This window comes from Choloepus didactylus, chromosome 9 (assembly GCF_015220235.1).
Source record: "Choloepus didactylus isolate mChoDid1 chromosome 9, mChoDid1.pri, whole genome shotgun sequence".
Taxonomy (NCBI): Eukaryota; Metazoa; Chordata; class Mammalia; order Pilosa; family Megalonychidae; genus Choloepus; species Choloepus didactylus.
The window spans coordinates 59,720,622-59,741,890 of NC_051315.1; the positions used below are offsets into that span (position 1 = coordinate 59,720,622).

Below are 21,269 nucleotides of genomic sequence, written 5' to 3' on the forward strand. Positions count from 1 at the left end.
TCTGGAGGACCAGAGGGCTCCCAGGCTTTGGCTCCAAATAGTATTTTCTTTTCTGACTTCCTCTCTCCCTTGGTGGCTTGAGAGTTAACTTTAGTAAATGTCTGTCCCTTAGGCAAATTGCCCCATAGTTTTTCTAGGATTGCATTAGGTTGCTTACCTATAGCTTTTATTTCCGTATCTGCAATGATGAAATCCACCCACAGTCTGCTTGCAGGATACCCTATTAGGACTGTCATGTTCATGGGGAGCCTTGCCCTTACTCCCACCCCCTTTTTCCTCAGCCTTTCTGACTTTCCAAGGTTGGTTACAGCCTGAGTGGCAAGGAAAACCAGCTGTCTTACTAGCAGACTTAGGATAGACACGAGAGGCCCATAGTAATGATTGGGGCAATATGCAGTACCATGGATTTCATTCCTGCAGTACAAGCTTCAGTGTAAGGACCTATGAAAGCTTGGCATAAATGGTCTGTTTCATTCCCAGCCGTCTTAAGATGTATTGTAGCTCCTACGTAGTTTGCCAGTGCAGGTATTGTGCAGTATATCCCCTTCATTAGTCCATGCAGCTTTACTCCTGTCAACCAGCCATATCAATAAGGAAGCGGTTTTTGCATTAGCTGAGGTAGCATACAAGCATTGTCTTAGCAAAGGGTTGGTTTTAATAGATGCCAATTTACTCACCTCTGCTCTAGATATCACTACCCCCTCTGCTCCGGTGTCCCATAACCTCAGAAGCCAATTGGATAGGGACACCCTAGTTTTTTGTGTATACCACTGCCCTAAATTGTCCAATTCAGCTGTGGTATAGTGTCTCATAGTAATATGTAATTTCTGTTCAGGAGGGTGGAATTGCTGAGCCCCAGGGGGTTGATCTTGTTACACCTTCCATTTCTGTTGTATTATGGATGCACCTGTTAGGGCTCTTTGTCCTCCTCTACCTCCTATTCTTCTTCTCCTTCCTCTTCTGAAGAGGAGTCTATGGGGTCCCACACTTTGGGGTCCCATCCTGGAGTAGCTAAAATTCTCCAGACTTGATCCCGAGGCAGTTTATGGCCTTTGACTCAGACATATCTGCATGCCAGAGTCTAACTGATCATCCACTCAGAGCAGGTGATCAGTTAGAGTCCTTCATTTTTTCCTGGGCAAGGCACATATCTTTTAAACGGCGTGCAGTAGGTTTCGCTGTTTCTTCTGCCTCAGTAATCATCTGCAAGGCTCCTTAAAGTGGCCATGCTCTGGCTGCCGCCGTTTGGTGGTCTCTTTTCTGCTTATCAACTTTAGTTGTCCTATGTGTTGCAAAATAGCAACCTCACTGGAGATTTCAGGGCATCCCTATACTCTCGCAGCAGTCTCCATTTGTCCAGGAGGGCAGCCACCCAACATGGACGACACAATTTGGGGTTTCCCCCCACTTATTCTACCTTCCCAGGACTCATGCCTGCCACGGCTAGTGGCTCTTTGGTCTCCTGGCTAGCTTGCCAATTGTTCCAATCCAGCTCAGCCCCAAGACCAAAGAACATGCCAGGCATGGAGTTAGACTTGAGTTTAATTAGGACTTACAAACAGGGGATGGTTCCATGGCAGTGGCCAGCAAGGGAAAACAGAAGTTAGTGCTCTGCAAAGAACAGGGGGTGGTTTATAAGGATTAGGACAAAGACATTCCATAGATGTGAGAACAGAGTTTTGGCAGGATCTTGTGACACAGGGGTGTGGAGATTCGTTATCAACAGTGATCATGGGAGGGGAGTTTCAATGCTTTTATTACAATACACTTGTACATTCTTTCCCTCCCTGGGGAGGTCTGATGACCTTTAACATCTGTCCTGGTCAAATTGGCAGCTATGTGCAATTATTCACTTTCACTATGGAGGGGAGGGGCCTGGGCTGTGGGTCTCCACAATGACACTGAACCTTAGTTAGATATTTTCTAAATCTGACCCTGCCAGAATTTTGCCTTATGAGCTCTCTGGAAATCAGTTTTCTGACTTGAAAATTTTTAAGTTCTCTTACAGCGTAACTTTCTTGCTCATGTCTTACAGATAGAATCCTTCTCCCTCCTGTCAAACACCCAATAGCTTTGAAGATTTAGCTCATTTCTTGCTTACTCTTCAGATTTTTTTTTCCTGATTCTTCCAAGAAAACTTAGTCTTTCCCTCTTCTTTGCTCTCATGTCACTCTCATGTCACTTTATTCACAGGTTTATTGTAACACTTGCTACTCTAAATTGTTTATATGTCAGTCTTTCCCCCCATACACACACTCACAACAAAAAACTTCTCCAGATTGTCTCCTCCTTGAAACAAAGAACTATATTTTATTCATCTTCTTAAGACCCATCTTTGTAATATATTATTTCAAAGGCTGAATAATTTGAGAGTCATTAAATAAAAGAGCCCCTATTTCAAAATTACCACTCTTACCCTGACTCTGGAAAGTCTAATAGGTGCCTAACATTCCCATCCTTGGAATCGTTCCATAAAAGTTCTGTTGCTAGGAAACTTTCCATACCATGCATCCGTCTCACCTAAGTGAACTAATACATTTATCTATCTGTTAACAAATTAGACCTGGAGAATAATGACCTGAAGTTTTGGAACAAAGATGGGGAGTTTTGATGAGAATATAGATGCAGTCTCTACTGCCTGGAAAATTAAAGTGTGGGACAAGGAAGTAGGGGAAAGAAAATATTTGTTGGAGGTAGGGAGAAGAGCCAGTCAAAGCTATGTTGCACAGTCTGAAGAGGAAATAGGGATGTGAAAAGGGATGTGGGGAACTTGAATACATCCATTACCTAACTACAGTTTTGTCTAACACCAGCCCTGTGGTTGGACTAAAAATCCCTGTGCTGCATAAGGAGTTGCTCTGAGATTGGAATGAGTCATTCTCACAAGTCAGAGACATGGGTGCTGATGGATATATTTATGTGGATTTCTGGATGGGTAGATGTCAACAGCATAGGCTAGCAATACTTTTGTGCACACATGTCATGTCATGTGGTAGGCATGTTTTTCCCAGTCAAATCACCAAAAAATGTGAGGAAGGCAGACAACATCCAGATGTTTCTTCACCTGGCTCTAAGGGGAGATTCATGTCATTAAGACAGACTGAACTGGTCACTTCCACCAATGGGGCAATAAAATGCAGAAAACAGGAAGCTGCAGGTCCACTATTAACTGAGTTAGGAAAGAAAGCCTTGTTACCTCTTTGAAACATTCTGACTACTCCATACAAAGTTGTTTGCTGGGCTGACATCCTGCTTGTGAGTTGTAATAGCTTAAGGAGGGAGTTAGAAATTTTTTCCCCCAACTCTGCAATTTTGAGATCTCTGGATCACAAATCTTTAAAGCTGTAGTTTACATTCTAAATGAAAGAGAAAAAGAAAATCACTTGGATTTTGAAAACATTTGTTTGGTTTCCTTCAAGCAGATAGTCCCAAGTGGTGGTAATTGTGCAGAAATTCCTTAAGGTGCTAAACAACTACCAATTAAAAGAAATGGGAACAGGGTTTCAAATTCTTTGAATTTTCCCCGTGCATGACAAAGCAAAGTTGTGTATTCAGAAGAGTGAATTTACCTGTGCCTATCTTTCTTCACAGCAGTCCGTGCGAGGACAGGCTAGTTTCTTTATTTACCCCTTTGATTCCTTCCCTTCACAAAACTACAGACACTTCCCTAATATGTAAATTACCCATGTTACTCTTTTCACGAGAGATTAGGCATATTCAAGTGGGCTGGGAACTCTCCCAACCTCCTCTGCCCATTTATTGATATTACCCCAGACAGCCACAGAATAGATGCCTTGGGAGAAGGTCAGGACTGCAGAGCAAAATCTAAAATCACACATTCTCCTCTCCTAAGCCTCCTACAGCTGTATCATATTTTGTAGCTATTTTAAGTTGCCTTAAAATACCAAATCTACTACAAGCCATTGTTATAGATACGGGATAACTGGTTATGGAAAGACAAATTATTTTAATATACAAAATACTATTGTATGTTTTTATACAACTACCTTTTTTTAAAAGCTTCTTGCATTTTCATTAGCTACAGTGTTATTAACTGAAATTAGAAAGTTTCAGTCGCTGCAAGTATCATACCAGTGCAGGTATATCCTCAGCTGGTACCCAAACATTACCAGCACAATCTATTCATAAAACAAAGCAGAATCTATTGCTTACCCCACAGTGCGTCAGCTAAGGGAAGGCATAGTCAGAACTGAGAATTGAAAGTTTGATTTAAGGAGGGTCTTTCAAAGCGTGGGGGCTGAGGCTTGATTAGGATTGGATAGGATCACATTACAACAGTCCAAGGTTGGGGAAAATAGCAAGGTAAGGATTTTGAGACAAAGAATTCGAAGAATTGTGGAGCGTAAACTGTTGTTTTTTTGTTTTGTTTTGTTTTGTTTTCCATTGAAAAGTCCCATGGGTCTTTCAGGAAGTTTGTGTAATGAAACTCAAACCATTTACCTGGGTAGGAGACTCCTGGAAAAACAAAGTCATGCTATTCTAATGAAGACAGGAAGAGCACAAAGTCATTTTAATGTAAACTGTAAGGAATGGTTTCGGTTCTCAATACCCAGGCTGTGTATTGCGTTCTCAGGTCTACTCAAATAATCTTACAACAAATGATCTGAAGGATTTTTTTATTTGCAGTTTCTTATATTTAGCTTTGTAGTTCATCATTGCTTTGTAATTATGTATTAGCTTATTAGCATATTTTTTGTGTTTGGAGGGAAAATAAAAACAGGAAAATTTCTCCCCAAAATACTCACCAGCAATCACCACTGGAACCCTGCAACAAATCCCATGAACTCAGAGGGGGCAGCCAAGGGAGAATGAATTCGATGTTTGATTACTTAAAACAGCATCTCATCATTTTGGGCAATACCTTGTTCTAGTCCTTTCTAAAGAGGTGACTGAAGAAGAAATCACAGGTGCTAATCCTTGTCAGGAGATGAAAATCCTCTGAAGCACCCAGGAAATTACCATCTTTTAAAAGTTCCAGCTCTGTCTTCAAACCACTTGTCTCTTTCCTGTTAAACTGGAAGCAGGGAAATTGTGCGGGATCATTGCAAGCTCCATTTCAGATTCCCTCTTAACCCAGTTCCTGCATCGGATGTAAATTCCATTAGATGTCTCTGGCTTCCATTTTCTCTGCCTGACGCTATTGGTAGTCACGGTTTTGGGAAGGGCAGGAGAGTGCTTTTGGGCATTGAAGCATCCTTAGACAGGAAAAGGCTGTCTAGGGATGAAGCATTGAGGATGTTTAACATTTGAAAGAAGTGTGAACACTGTATTTACATTTAAATTAAAATGGAAACTTCTTATAGGTTATGTTTCTAAAAGGTGTGTGTGGTGCATCTGCCGAGGTCTATTGTTTATTCATGCTGTAAATCCTTTGAAATGTGTTAAAATGCTCCCCACTCATTATAAAGCCCCTGCCACTCCTGGATTACGACTTTGATGTCACCAATCCTGCTTCAAAGGGTTCTTTCTGGGCTATTAATCACAGTTTAGCCTCTGAAGATATCGCCAGAGAAAACATTTGGACATCTTTGTGCTAGACTTGCTAAAACTTTGAAATCTTGTGTGTCTTGCATATATACAAATTGCAGCATTTCCTTTCATTGACAACTTTTTATTTTGCTACAGAATCAAATGACACTGTAGGTAAAAATGCAAACAAATTTCTTTACCCATTTGATTGGGAGAAGGGGATCTGGGAGGGTGACTAGTGGGGAGAGGAGAAGAAAGTCTGAGAACAGGCCATGAAGACCCTGAGGGGAGTTGCATTATTTTTTCTCATCTTTCATTAGTTTTCTGACTAACAAGTGCTCATAGTAGCAAATTGGTGAGATTCCCTGGTCTTCTCTTGCCTTCAGCTCTGCTTTGAGACCTGTAAGCTGTTCACAGCAAATAATTAATAATAAAAATAATAATAATAATAAGTGCTGGCTAACCTGTAGTGAATATCTGCCTTGTACCAGGCTTTGCTGACAGTACTTGGTGAGTTATTTCCTTGAATCTTCATGACAGCTCTGAGTGTAGGTAGAGCTGTCTTCACATTATAGAAGAGGAAACTGAGGCTCTGAGATGTTAATTAACTTGTTCAAGGTCACGCCTCCTCCCTCCCCTTCTCACCCCCCACAGTCCACAAAGCCCAGGTCTGCACCTCGGACTCAGGCTGTGCCTCACACTCCCTGCTCCAGCTTTGCTGGTGCACTGGGACAGCCTGGTTCCTCCCTGCTGAGGGAACCTTACTGCCTCATCTGCTCTTCAGTGTCAACATCTTAAATCCTTGCAATGGTGTCCTTTGTTGAATCAGCAAGGAGAAGGGGAGGATTATAGATAACAATATCTCAGCTTTTTTTTTTTTTCTTTTTGTCATATTCATCTCTTTCAAACATCAGCTGTACCCTAATTGGAGACTTTTGTTGTTTTTGCTTATGGAACTAATATAAATTCAAGTCATGTGTATAATTTGTAATATATAAAAAATTATAAATCATAGATATTTTTATAATTAAAAATAATTATACATTATTTAAAATTTATATTATTGAAATTTTCAAAATCAGATTTTCTAGATCTTCCAAATTCAGAGCAGATCATTTGGAAAATTCAGAAAAATATAAAAACAAAGAAAAAAATCACTCATAATCCCATTCCTTAACTTTTCCTTCAGTATAAATTCTGTCTTTTTTCCTCAGGTAACTTGGCCCAAACAAGAGCCAGAATAACAGCATCCTCAAGGTCTTTGCCTCCTCATTTCAGTGCTGGGAGAGCCAAGGTGAGTGGTAGGTTTGCACCCAAAATAATGTGGATCAGGGGGTGCTTCTGTCCCTGGGATAATCCTAGGGTGGGCAATTTTGATTTCCTTCATCTGGCCCACTGCCTAGGCAGTCTGGTGAAGAGATCGAAGGCATTCAGAAAATTAGGGGTTAGGAAATTTGAAGCATGATCCTGGAATCCTTATAATCATTGCTTCTCGGAATGGCCACTTAAGATACACAATGACACTTGGAAATAAATCCTTCCAGGAAGAGATAAAGTATTTTTCCTTGAGGCTATCACCAACCTATAGAGGATATAGATAATGACAACCAAAGGGTGTCCACAGGGAGGGAAGAAAACAAACTGTTTTCCTATTGTTCTGCTTTGTCTTCTGAAAAATATGTTGTATGCTTGTCCTTGGAAGAGGGATGCTAGAAGGGTTAATACATATCCAGCTGTGAAATATATTTAACTGTTTCATCCTTCCGGCTAATGTTTAGCAAAGGTCTCAAGGACTGACTGGTTAATATTCATTGTAAATACTAACACCAAAAATAATTGAAGGTGATCAGATATCCCATATCAGACAATCAGGTCATGCCTCTGAATTGTCTTATCTTTTTGTTTACATTGAGTAATAAACAATTTATTTAATAAAGAATTAAGCAATTCAGCAACATATAATACTATTGAATATTGTACCAAAATTGGTATATATATATATATCTGTCATGGCCCAAGAGGGCTTTTGTAGCCAAAGGACTAAAGAAAGCACCGGACATGTTCTGAGACATGAGCTTTTATTAAGAGGGTTACCTACAGGGTGGGGAAGTCAAGTCAAGTTGCTCTGAAATCAGGAGCTTCTCTGAATGGATTCAGGAGCTGCTCTGAATGGTGGTGTGTTCAGAGCACAATGTGGAAATATCCACACTTTGTGGGGCTGAATAAGCTGGTTATAAGGGCTCCGCATTCCAATGGTACGAGAGCATGAGGAGGGGAGTGGAGGGTTGTGCAAGGTACAGTGCAACTGTGGAGGGAGTGATTGAATCAACAGGGAGGAGGGAAGGATTCTAGATAACAGTACATCAGGGAGTCTCAGGGAGGAGGTAGTTTTGGGTATAGATTACATTTAGCACCTGATATTACAAGCAGAATAGGTCAAACCTTAACTGATCTAGGTCTGTGCACAAGCTGCTGTGTGCAATCTTCAAGGCCCTCGGTGAATGCCCTGTGCTTGGGGTTCCCACAATATCTATACCTATTTTCCTTGAGAGTAGAAGACTTGTCTGCATATGGTAGAGACTTAAATCATTTTTGTTAACAATAATTTTATACCCATATTGTTATTACAGTCTAGGGTAATGCCCCATTTTTCAACCTTGCTATTTTGTGGCAAGATATAGGAGCAAAAATTGTTAGTAATTCAGGTCTATTTAACATGGGGTACTTGAGCCCCTAGAAAAGATTTATCTATGAGTTTCAGTGATATCAAGAACCTCTTGTGTTTGTTGGAGTCTGTGCTTGTCGGAGTCATTGGCTCCCACCAGACACCAAAAAATTAAAGACCACATTCCCCTCCTTTCTCAATTTGATTTTTTTGTTTACTGGACCTGTTCTTCTGCATCCCCACAGAGTATCTGCACAGTGTTACCTCCCACCAGGCACTGCCTACTACTATCCAGGCACAAAAGTCAGATTGGCTTGCCTGTATGAAAAGTGTGCCCTCTAGTATGTTACATATATTTACATCATTATAATAATAATGCATATAGATAAGATGAAAATGGTTAGAGATTTGTTTTCACTTGGAAAGGAGATGAGTTCAAAGTTCTAATTAAGGCATCTGAACTTATGAAGGATAACTACAGCAATAAAAAATACTCTTATCTGCCTTGTGTAAGACAAAATGATAAAGGCGGCCTTGGATGCAGCTGGACTACAACATGTTGAGCACCACTGCACAAGAGCTAGCTTTCAATGCCAGTCTTGCTTTCCCATTCAGTGCTATAGAGGCTCTTCTTTTTAATGCAATTTTATTGAGATATATTTACATACCATATAATCCATCCAAAGAATACAATCTCATGGCATCATCATATAGTTGTGCGTTCATTACAACAATCAATTTTAGAACATTTTCATTACTCTAAAAAAATTTTTTTAAAGAAATAAAAAAGAACACCCAAAACATCCCATACCCGTCTCCCCATTATTTATTTATTCATTTTGTCTTTATTTTCTTATTCATCTGTCCATACACTAGATAAAGGGAGTGTCAGTCACAAGGTTTTCACAATCACATGGTCACATGATAAAAGCTATATAGTTATACAGTCATCATCAAGAATCAAGTCTACTGGATTACAGTTCAACAGTTTCAGGTATTTCCTTCTAGCTATTCTAATACACTAGAAAATAAAAAGGAATATCTATATAATGCATAAGCATAACCTCCAAAATGACCTCTCGACTCTATTTGAAATCTCTTAGCCATTGGAACTTTATTTTGTTTCATTTTAGAGGGATGCTGCAAGGTTATTTTCCCCCTTAAGGGATGGATGGATCACTTGATAGCAGTAAAAGTTCTTGACAAAGAGCCTTGTCAAGAATATAAGTGCAAGCCCTTCTGGGGATTCAGGATGCAAATAGTGAGCACTTACAGAGATTAGCAAGAAATTCTTCAGTTTTCCATTTATTGTCAAAATCTAGATGGTTTATGGGACTTGTTAAGAGTCTGTCTTTATCCCATGGTAAATTTAGTTGACAGCTGAGGCAAGTCTTTTTAACAGCACCATACTAACAGACTCTGATGTGAGAAGTTATATCAAACCTAGCAGTATATAATGTTTAAGAAGTAGGGTTTTGGAACCAAACAGAACTGGGTTCAAATCTAGACACTGTCATTTACTAGCAGTAAGACTCTGGGAAATTTACCTAAAGTGTCTGAGCCTTAACTTTCTTATAGGTTGAATGGGAATAATAGTAGTACCTACTCACTGAGTAGTTTTGAGAATTCAATGACATAGTGTAGACAAAGTGTTTAGTATGGTCTTTCACATAGGAAATACTCAGTAAATGTTTTATTACTGAAGTTTTGATATCCATTTAAAATTCCATGTATGGGGTCCATATGTACATGGAAGCTTGCTCATTTCCTGCAGGCTTGGGGTCTATAACACAATTTGTAAAGTTCACTACATGGCTACTTTGAAGATTAACCAGGATCACTCACAAGGAACCCAGCAGGACATTTGTCTGGTGGGCAGAAAGCAAGCTTGCTCAGCTCCAACTGACTGAAATTTTTGTGTAAATTGGTTTTGTAGGAGGAAGGGATAATGGTTTGGACAGGCAATGTTTTTTATCCAGAACACCAGAATACTGATCATTTTGATACTGGTTTAATTGGGAGTATTTTCTCTGCCAACAAATAAAAAGATCTCTTTGCTTTTCAACATGCTAGTTTTCTTCTGCTGTTGAGCAGAACCTGCACCGCTGATGTTTATCACTAAACTATAACTAAATCAAGCATGATAATGGAAGGGAACTAATATTAAGTGTGTGTGAGCCAGTAGTTTTGCAAACCAGTTTTATTACTGAGAAAAATTGAGGCTTTAAGAGTTAAATAACTAGTCCAGGGGACACAGCTTCAAAGTGAAGGAGCCAGAACCCAAATCACGTGTGTTAGATTCCAAAACTCTGTACTTGATAGCATATGGCCTCACTGAGCCAACAGAAGATCTTCTAGGTTCTTTCCCTCCTGTCTGAGGTAAAAACATACTTTGGAGAGGACTGTTTCTTTCCTATGACATCCCCACCTTTGGGAGTGGGAGTATTTGCTAGATAATGCTCCTAGTAGCCTCCATGTTCTGGATTGTCTCTAGGAGACACTTTTTGTTTGCTTGCTTAATTAAATGATGATACTATAAATTAGCTCAGGAAGACAAACTCCTAGGTCAGACAGCAGCTCTTTTGGTTATGATTTTTTAGCCTGCCTTTAGAGTTCCACAGTAAGCCTGGTGCAGACAAAGTTCTCCTAGTTTTATGGAATGAGAGAGGAAAAAGAACACAACTTCTTTTATGTCCCTTGTCCAAAATACCCTCTTTTAGATCGACTCTGTGTCCAAGAGAACCTTGTGACTATAATAAGCAGATATGTAAGAGACTGGTGACTATCCCTAGGCTTTTTCAAATTCCTAAATTAGAAAATACCCCATTTGTGTATCATTTATTCTGTAAAATGGGAACTAAAAATATAGGCAATTAACTGCAGACAAGCATTAGTATTTCCAGGTTGTATATAACAAAGAACAAGTTTTTACTTACTTCCTACAAGTTACGGTGTAAGTGACTACATGAACAGAACTTCAAGTCCTGATGAAATATAGATGCCGGGTGGTTAGACACCAGAGCCCACTAGCTGGGGCTCATTCCCACCCATTCCAGCCTCACAACTTTTTGGAGTACAAATTGGTACTTACATTCTGTATTTTTCAAATGTGCTGCAAGCAACCCGTACTGGTCTTGAAAACAATACATCATATTTCTTTGAAATTGTGCCTCAGCAGAATTAGTATATGACAAGGATTTTCTGGTCACTAACTGTTACATTTTCAAATGCCAGGGTCTGAAGTATGTTCAGAGGGAATAAATGTTAAATCATCAATACCTACTAATAAGAGAAACAGGGATGCACTTTTCAGGTGCCCTTTCTCTGTGAGGGGCCGGCACCCACTGGCTAATTTGAATAAAAAGGAGGGAGATGAATAAGGAAAAGCAAGATTGGATGAAAGAGGTACTTCTTTGGGGAAGATCTCTAAACAGAAAGAAGTGGTGGAGAAAATTCCCAGATTTAGGGTGTGCATGTGTACATACTAAGGTCAGGTGGAGAGAAAGAAAATAAGGAGAAAAAAATGAAGAAAACTCTCAGAATTTGCAATTCAGCTGAAAGAAGATCCTAGCTAAGATCTTTTTATTGGTCCTGATTCTTTTGGTCTGATCCAAATCTCACCAGCTCTGAACTCTGTTCTCCAAATGGGGATGAAGTGGGAAGGAGACCTTTAGTGTGGGTCCTTTAGATGACTGTAGAGAGATACAATACCATTTTTGCAGGTGGGAAAGGTTTGCTGTGTTTGTTTTATTCTCTTTCCATTAGAACACCCTTCCTTCTAAACACACAAGCTTTCACTTCCTTCATTCTCATTAAAAAATTTCAAAAAATCAAAGCTGCTGGCTGCTTCAACTGTAGATAAATGAATTGATGGCTTTGAGAACGAATCCAACCTGAGCCAGTAAAAAGAAAGCTGCACTGTTCCCTTTCATCTCTTCACTTCATATTCTTGCTCTCTATTTAGGTTTTGTTTCTCATTTTTGCAAACTTAGCTTCACGTTTATTCCCCTTCTTTATCCAAATCTATTAAAGCATTTCCTTTCCTTCTTTCACACATGTACCTTCCAGGTAAATCTCATTACTCCGTCTCCCCTTTTAGCACCCAATTTTCACTTTTGTTGAGCAAGGCTGCAGACATCCTCACCCCATGGGGAGGTGGCTGCCTGGATAGCAGTCCACCCAGTGGAACACACATGCTGACAGCAGCATCTTCCAGTTCAAATGTTCCTGCTTCATACCCTTGCCACCTGTTCAGAGCAGATGGGAAACTGCCATGGTTGAAGCTGGTGCTGAAATGCCACTTGTGCATTCTGAAAACCAAACTGCTTCATGTGTGCAGAAGCGGGTTTTTGTGAATCACAGGCTGCACTTGATACCTACAACTTTTTTTCATTCATAAATTCTCTCTAGTCAGTGCAGGCAGTCAGGATCGATGACTGGGAACAGGTGTATCTCACTGGGTTCCCAAGCAGTTTGGTTTGCAAGCTCCCATTTGCAGTAAGGATATGGAAACTGTGGAAAGCAGAAGGTGAATTCAGCATCAGGGCCTGATTCTGGGGAACGCAGTGGCACTGGCCTAATCCCATGCAGTACAACCTTTAGGCCCATGTCTTTATAACCACCGAGCCTCTTGGGCCTCTGCCTGGTTTTCTTTTTAGAAATAGTTTGGTCTCATGTTGCATTATTGGCGAACTTAACAGGCGTCATTAGAACATGGAGGAGTCTGGAAGTAACAGTGAAGGTTTTTACTGAGACCATACAGTACTTCACAGAGTAAGATCATGTTGTCATACCAGTAAAACAGTGCATTTTTTTTTCTTTTATATATTTTAAAAATTCTCCCCACAGTACAAACTATTGTGCTCTAAATATCATGGCCCCTCAGATATTTGACCAAACAGGCTTTCAGATTTTGGAAAAGATGGAGAATGGATTGAATGTCTGTATCTTCAAATACTTCCCTCTGCCTGTGCTTCTAGGTGGACACTCTGGAGGTGATACGACATCCTGAAGAAACCACCAACATGAAGAGGCAAACCATGGCTTCTTATTTCCGGGTATGGATTCCTCTTTATCTATATTGTGCCTACTGCCAAAGAAGACTTGCTGAGCCTTCTCAGGAGAGGCCCAGATACAACAAAATCATTGAGGGCAAAGAACAAGAGCCAAGAAAGGAAGGCAGGGGTAGGGTGGGGGTAGAGGTAGCAGGGAGAGAAAATTGCAGTAGCAAACCTACCTCTGGATCCAGTCCTCTCTGATCCCAGAAAGATTAGATGAAATCGTATCTCTAGAGGCACCTCTCTGCCACCAGGCACTCAGTCTTGTCCATTGAATGTGCTGATTCTGTTGGCATTTGAGCTGCTGCTTGGCTTTAATGCTACTGGAGTCAGCCACTTTTTCAGCATACTGAATAGTAGTTAATAAAATTCTAGAAGATGGCTTATCAGGTCCAGATAATGAGAATCTGTTTTACCATCGACTTTATTTTCCTAGGTTGAATTGACCCATTACAAGACTTTTCCCTGGGCATGATTATTTCAAATCTCTGCAGCCTCAATTCCTGGTATTTCACCTAGTTAAATTACTCCTTTGAATGAAAACTTTGTCTTTAGAAGGCCTGTATTAAATACACATTATATAGGAAAGATAAGGCATACCCCTGTATCAATTTGCACAGATTTGTTTATTTTAAAATCATAGAGCTTTAGAGCTGGAAGTCCCTTAGCGATCATCTACCACTAGGAGCTAAGGTCCAGGCAGTTTCATGGTGGACATACTGTTAGGCCAAAGACAGAGCAGTTCTCAGGGAGCAGCAGAATAAGGTTGTAAGGTGAGCTTGGCACAGGAATGGACTCAGCAGGCTTGGGAGGTAATGAGGATGGGTGGGAAGCTGTGATATGAGCTGGAAGAGCCAGACACGCTGAAGGGCCAGACCTGGGAGCCAGCACCTTGGGTAGAAGGCTCCACAGAAAGCTAGCTAATGCAAGAAGGATTTAAAGCCAAGAAGCCTGACCTGGCCAACTGTGCTTAAGAGTCAGACTAAAATTGGGTTCAGGGTATTAACTGCAGGAACCCCAGAGGCCTTTGAGTCCAATACTCCATCCGATGCCATGATACCTGCTACAGCATCTCTGGCAGGTGGGCATTCAGCCTCTGCTTCTTCACTCTGATGTCTGGACATTTCTAATTGCTAATTATTTCTTATTTTGGGACTCACCCTGGTCCTATCCCCTAGGTTAGAGGCTGTATCCTCATCCTACCAGTAACCCTTGTTGTCTGTGTCTGTTTTCCCATGGGATTTGGAGGATTTGATTGGCTCTGCAAAGTCATTATTAATATCGTTAATATTACCATTAATAGAGAAGCCCATAGCTTATAGTTTTTCAGAAATATACCTGTGACAACTGGTTTGGTTGTCAAAATAAAGCTGCGAGGCATGCCATTAGGTCCCCAAATGCTCAATCTGAAAAGTAAGGTACATTGGCAATAAAGGAACACCATTTTCATCTGACAGGAGGTGTGATTATGAAATAATGGAACTGATTTCCTGTGTGGCTTGTAAATTGCCCCTGAAGGAATGTCCAAAAGAGGAGCTCCCAAAATGGGTGCGCATGAGACACAACTGAGGCCTCCTTGGCAAAGCACCCATCTGTTTTTCCATGCCCTTACTTTGTCCTTGCTATAAAAGCCCTGTACATCCATTTAATATACATCAGTTAATCTTTATCAGTCTCCCCTTTTCCCAATTTCCTTGTTTTCTTCTTCCTTTTCCTCTTCCCCTTCCTTCTCCCCCCTCCTCCTCCTTCTCCACCTCTTCCCCTTCTTGTTCCTCCTTCCTTCCTTCTTCTTCCTTCTTCCTACTTCCTCCTCCTTCTTCCTCTTCCTCCTCTTCCCTCTCCTCCTCCTCCTTCTCCCCCCCCCCATCTCGGTTTTCATCTCTTTAATACCAGTAGTATCAGTAGGAATTGCTTAGACTTTCTGATGATTCTTTGGCTGAAGAAGCAAGTAACGCCTTTCCTAAACACTGTAAAAACTGAACATTTTAAATTAGAGATACAGTTTGTGGAGTATCACCTTGGAATACCAGAGAAGGACATTGTAGTTCTGGAGATGAAGTTAGGGGGTAAACTAGTGCATGTTCTTATACAGATGAGTTTCTGCCACATGGAGATATTTCTTGGCTCTAGGTTGTATTTAAAGAATGCCTTTGAATCATCAGGCATCTGTACATCTATACTCATTAGAACTCTTATTATCATCTGCTAATGCTGGTTTTCTGTTCTACCTTAGAGAGTTCCGTGAGTTGTTTACAAGCCTCAAACTGCTCTGGAGGCCCCTGCAGGCCTGTGTTGCAATTGTCCATTACATTTGTTGTAACCTCATTTCCTGTGCATTTTCTCCCTGGTAGTATTCCCTGATGGATCTGCTCTCCAAAATGGTGATGGGACAGCCTCACTTTGTGCGCTGCATTAAACCCAATGATGAGCGAGAGGCCCTGAAGTTCTCCCGAGAGAGGGTGCTGGCCCAGCTTCGCTCCACAGGGATCCTGGAGACCGTTAGCATCCGCCAGCAGGGGTATTCCCACCGCATCCTCTTTGAGGAGTTTGTGAAAAGGTCAGGCCTGCATCTTTGGAAATACAAATTGTTAAATATAGCTCTACCTTGGCCATCCCTTTTCCCTGGATTGCTCCTCCTGCTCCCTTCCCTCCAAGCATCTAATTGGCTATTTACCAAATACCATTTACTTGCTTAAATGTTGCTTTTTTTTGTGCTTTTCTTGTGCCAATCAGGGATCCTGAGGACAGATTAAGCTCCTTTCTGATCACGTTTTTTAAAAAATAAGTGTCTATAGACATTATGTTATGTAATCCTCAGGTCTCAAATTCTCCAAATAGTTAAGGATATGATGAAGGTGTTCCTCCGTAAGTGGGTTAAGATACCGGCAATGTGAATGCACCCAAACAGCCATTCCTCTTCCAGAGTCTGGTATGATATAATATGACAGCTAAAATTTATGCGGCACTTAAAATGTGTTAGGCACCATCCTAAAATACCTCGTTTGATCCATAGAACAACCCTATATTGTTGTTTTTATCCTCATTTTACAGGTGAGAAAATTGAGGAACAGAAAGAAATTAAGTGACTTTTCCCAAGTCCTATGTTAATATATGGTAGAACTAGGATTTGAACTGAGGCAGTCTGGTTTAGCTTCCATACTTTACTCTCCTCAGTCCACTGCTTTGTAATAGGTGTTCAATCACATTTATTGAGGTAAATTGCAGAGGATCTTTCTAAACCCAGAAACTGCCTTTACCTAAGAATGAAATGCTTCTCGCCCTACACAACTGCCATAGGGATACCTTATGTATGTATATGATGACAGGGAGATTTCTCACAGATCTTTCTACAAAGAAAAGAGGAATAATAACCAAAAACTATGCTGAGAAGCACTGCAGTCTGAGGATGTCCAGAAAGAAAAATTGAAATCCGTTGTAACATCCGAGTTTCCCCTAAGACATATTCAGTTTCTCTCTTTTCTCCATTCTGTAACTTATGCCATAGGTCATTTTTCAACTTTTTCTCCAGGAAGAATAGATCCTAAACATGGTGGCTTGCTTCACCAAGTCTTCCAAACTTCACTAAATTCCATGGAAAGAGAAGCCAAAAAAAAAAAAAAAAAAAAATCTTTACAATGAGAGCTTTTACATTTAAAGTAAGAAGGAAATAGCTTTTTTAAAAAGAAGTATCTTTGAGCCTCCTTTTTCCTCTTAAATTTGGAGGTGGGAGAAGAAAAAAATATTATTTTACCCTATGAATGTGACTAGTCATGTGTTTTTGGCCACTAAGTGTTGAATACATAAAAATATTTAAGAAACAGGTCAAATGCTAAACAAGTTGGTACTTTTTAGTCTGTAATCAGAAAGCCAGTAGGCAAGTATGAACAGGAGTTTCAAAATTTCAATAAATCTGAGGATATCAGAGATATTCTAAGCCAGCAAGTTAATTGGTATTTTGATCCTTTTGAGGCAACTTAACAAAATGGATGAGCCTGCAGTTTTCTCCCTTGATGTTATTAAACAAACAGGTGCCCTTCTTATCTTCCTGTTCAAGAGTGCTGTTTTGTAAACTCTTAGCAGGAAATATGCAGCTGAAACAAAGGCAGGGAACAGAGATAATTCAAGGTTTATTAAGTAAATAAAAGATAAAATCTTGTTTAATGTTACTCTTTACTTTGTACTTGCTGGCATTCAGAACTAAAACCCTAACTGTGTGCTCCTGAAAGGTGGTGTCCTCAGGTTCTAAGATGGGAAAGGGCTTCCCTAATCCCTGTGTCACCCCAAATCTGTAGCCTTGGCCAAATCTGAAATGCCTCCTCGTCCCCATTATCCTTTAATGGTCTGGCAAAATAATTTGGAAGTGCCTTCCTTACCTTCCATTTGTGAAGCCGTTGAGGAAGGGTTATCCCCAGCACCCTTGCATTGATGAGCCCAGGTGGGTTGGAAGTCTTTATCTGTTCTCAGCTACGTATCAGAGAGGCCCCTTGGAGTGCTGGGTGGGTGGCCAACTGTGAGGGCCATCACAGAAAATGACTGTGAACATTCATTGTCTTCATGGTCAATGAACTATGAAGCACGGTCCAGCAGAGAGTCTCCTCTAAGACAGACACATGAGATCACATATGTTGGACGTGTTCCAGCAGATGTCTAAAGGATCAGGCAAAACATTCAGTTCAAAGTCCAATAATTTGTTTTTGAAACTATTGTATTAAATATTAATGTAATTTAATAAGGAGACCTAAGTTCTATTCTCCTCTTGAATATACTAGTTGGCAAGTAACCTAACATTTCTGTAAAAGATGTTTACTCATCTGCACAATAAGAAGCCAGGAATACACAGAATACATCCTAAAGATTTTCAGCAACTGCTTGAAGACTTGTGGGCCTTACTTAGCCTGGATGTCTTCCAGAGAGGTGGGCACTCTGCCATTTGAGCTCACAGAATGGGAGACCTCTGTGTACTTGGACCTGACTCATAATAGTTGTTGAGTAAATGTCTACTGAACAGAATATAATCCTTCCCTCTTCTCTTCCATCAGAATCTTCTGTTTCTTCTCCTGATGGCATGGAGGGCCATGGAGCCCTGGTAGCCCCTTAATCTTCATCTCAATTCTACTCCTCTGCCTCCTCTTCTCCAGAAACCAAGGTGCCAACTTTGACTTCTCTCATCCTTACTTCCTTCAAACAATCCAGCACCAGGTTCTGCTGACTTTACCTGAAAAATTTCTCAACAAGATTCCCATGGAAATCTTCCATCCCTTCTCCTAAGGCTTTAGTCTGGGCCCTTCATTATTATTAATAATTTTTAAAATAACAGCTTTATTGAGATATAAATCTCATATCATAAAATTCACTTTTAGAGCATACAGTTCAGTGGGATTTAGTATAGTTATCACCCCCAACAGAAATACATACCCATTAACAGGTAATCCCCAATCACTTCTACCCCCAGCCCCTCATAGCAACTAATCTACTTCCTGTCCCTATGGATTTACCTATTCTGGACATTTCATATAAATGGAGTCATATAACATGTGGCCTTTTGTGTCTGGCTTCTTTGACTTGGCATAATGTTTGAAGTTTCATTCATGCTAAAGCATGTATCAGTACTTCATTCCTCTTTTTTTTTTTTAATTAATAGACTTTGATTTTTTGGAGTAGTTGTAGGTTTTTAGGAAAATTAAGCAGAAAGTACAGGTAATTGCCATATGCTCCCTCTCATACACACACACACACACACACACACCGATTTCTCTATTATTAGTATCTTGCAATAGGGTGATATTTTATTAACAGAAGTCCATAGTTTACATTAGGATTCATTCCTTGTGTTGTATAGTTCTGTGGGTTTTGAAAATTGCATGATGTTGTGTATCTACCGTTCCAGTAGCAGGCAGAATAGTTTCATCCCTCCCAAAATACCCTGTACTTTATCTATTCATCCCTCTCCTCTCCACCCCTCTACCCATGACAACCACTGATCTTTTTACTCTCTATAATGTTGCCTTTTCCAAAATGTCATATAGTTGGAATCATAGAATTTATAGCCTTTTCAGACTGGCTTCTTTCACTTAGCAATATGCATTTACGGTTCCTCCATGTCTTTTCCTGACTTAATAGCTCATTTCTTTTTCTTTTTTTCTTTTAACAGTTATGTTTTAAAGATATATAATTCACATATAATACAATTCACCCATTTAAAGTGTACAATACAGTGGTTTTTAGTATACTCCTAGATATATGCAGGCATCACCACAGTCAATTTTAGAACATTCTCATCACCTCAAAAAGAAGCTCCATACCTTTTAGAATAGCTCATTTCTTTTTATTGCTTAAAAATGCTCCATTGTATGGATGTACTACAGTTTGTTTACCCATTCACCTGTTGAAAGACACCTTGATTGCTTCCAGTTTCTGGCAATTATGAGTAAGCTGCTATAAACATTCCTGTGCAGGTTTTTGTTTGGACACAAGTTTTTGTTGTATGTTTGTTTGTGTGGGTTTTTAAAAAAAAAATTTATTAGAGAATTGGTGGGTTTCCAGAGCAATCACGCATAAAATGCGGGATTTGCATACAGCCACCCTACCACCAACACCTTGCGTTGGTGTGGAACATTTATTACAATAGATGATAGCAATATTTTGTAATTGCATAATTGTTTTAACAGTAATTACCTTTGTTACAATTGATGAAAGATTATTAAAATAGTACTATTAACTATCATCCATAGTTTACATTAGGTATATTTTTTCCCATATGACAGTCTATTATTAACAACTTGTATTAGTGTCATACATTTATAATTCATGAAAGAATATTCTTATACCGTTAACTTTAATCCATTGTCTACAATAGGGTTAACTGTGCTATACAGTCCTATGTTTCATCTTATAATTTTTATATGACCTAAAGTTTCCGCTTTAACCACATCCACCTATTTAATTTAGTGCTGTTAATTACACTCACAATAATGTGCTACCATCAACACCATCCATTTCCAAACCTTTACAATCAACCTAAATATAAATTCTTTACAAATTAAGCATCAACTCCCCATTCTTTAACCCCAGTCTATCCCCGGAAAACCTATATTCTAGATTCTAACACTATGAATATGCTAATTGTAATTATTTCCTATAAGTGAGATCATACAATATTTGTCCCTTTGTGTCTGGCTGATTTCACTCAGCATAGTGTCCTTGAGCTTCATGCATGGACTTTTTTTTTTTTAATTAAATTCAGTTTTATTGAAATATATTCACATACCATACAATCATCCATGGTGTACAATCAGCTGTTTACAGTATCATCATATAGTTGTGCATTCATCACCCCAATCTATTTTTAAACATTTTCCTTACACCAGAAAGAATCAGAATAAGAATAAAAAATAAAAGTAAAAAAGAACAACACCCAAATCATCCCCCCCATCCCACCCTATTTTTCATTTAGTTTTTTGTCCTTATTTTTCTACTCATTCATCCGTACACTGGATAAAGAGAATGCGGTCCACAACGTTTTCACAATCACATTGTCATCCCTTATAAGCTACATTGTTATACAATCGTCTTCAAGAGTCCAGGCTACTGGGTTGCAGTTTGATATTTTCAGGTATTTACTTCTAGCTATTCCAATGCATTAAAACCTAAAAAGTGTTATCTATATAGTGTGTAAGAATGTCCACCAGAGTGACTTCTCGACTCTATTTGAAATCTCTCAGGCACTGAAACTTTATTTCCTTTCATTTCGCATCCCCCTTTTGGTCTAGAAGATGTTCTCAATCCCACGAGGTTGGGTCCAGATTCATCCCTGGGAGTCATATCCTCTGTTGCCAGGGAGAGTTACACCCCTGGGAGTCAGGTCCCACATAGGGGGGAGGCCAATGAGTTCACCTGCTGAGTTGGCTTAGCTAGAGAGAGAGGGCCACATCTGAGCAACAAAGAGGTACTCAGAGGGGAGATTCTTAGGCACAATTATAAGCAGGTTTAGTCTCTCCTTTGCAGTAACGAGCTTCATAAGGGCAAGTCCCATGATACGGGGCTTGGCACATCAGACT

The 21,269-nt window shown here is 39.8% G+C and overlaps 1 protein-coding gene across 2 annotated transcripts in view; it reads left to right on the forward strand.

Moving 5' to 3' along the window:
- MYO3B (myosin IIIB) overlaps positions 1-21,269 on the forward strand; it is a 348,697-nt gene that overhangs the window by 105,381 nt on the left and 222,047 nt on the right. For both annotated transcript variants that reach the window (XM_037849672.1, XM_037849673.1), the window contains 3 exons: positions 6,705-6,784; positions 13,135-13,212; positions 15,564-15,769. In XM_037849672.1, the coding sequence (XP_037705600.1) occupies positions 6,705-6,784; positions 13,135-13,212; positions 15,564-15,769 (364 nt within the window). The remainder of the gene's footprint in view (positions 1-6,704; positions 6,785-13,134; positions 13,213-15,563; positions 15,770-21,269) is intronic.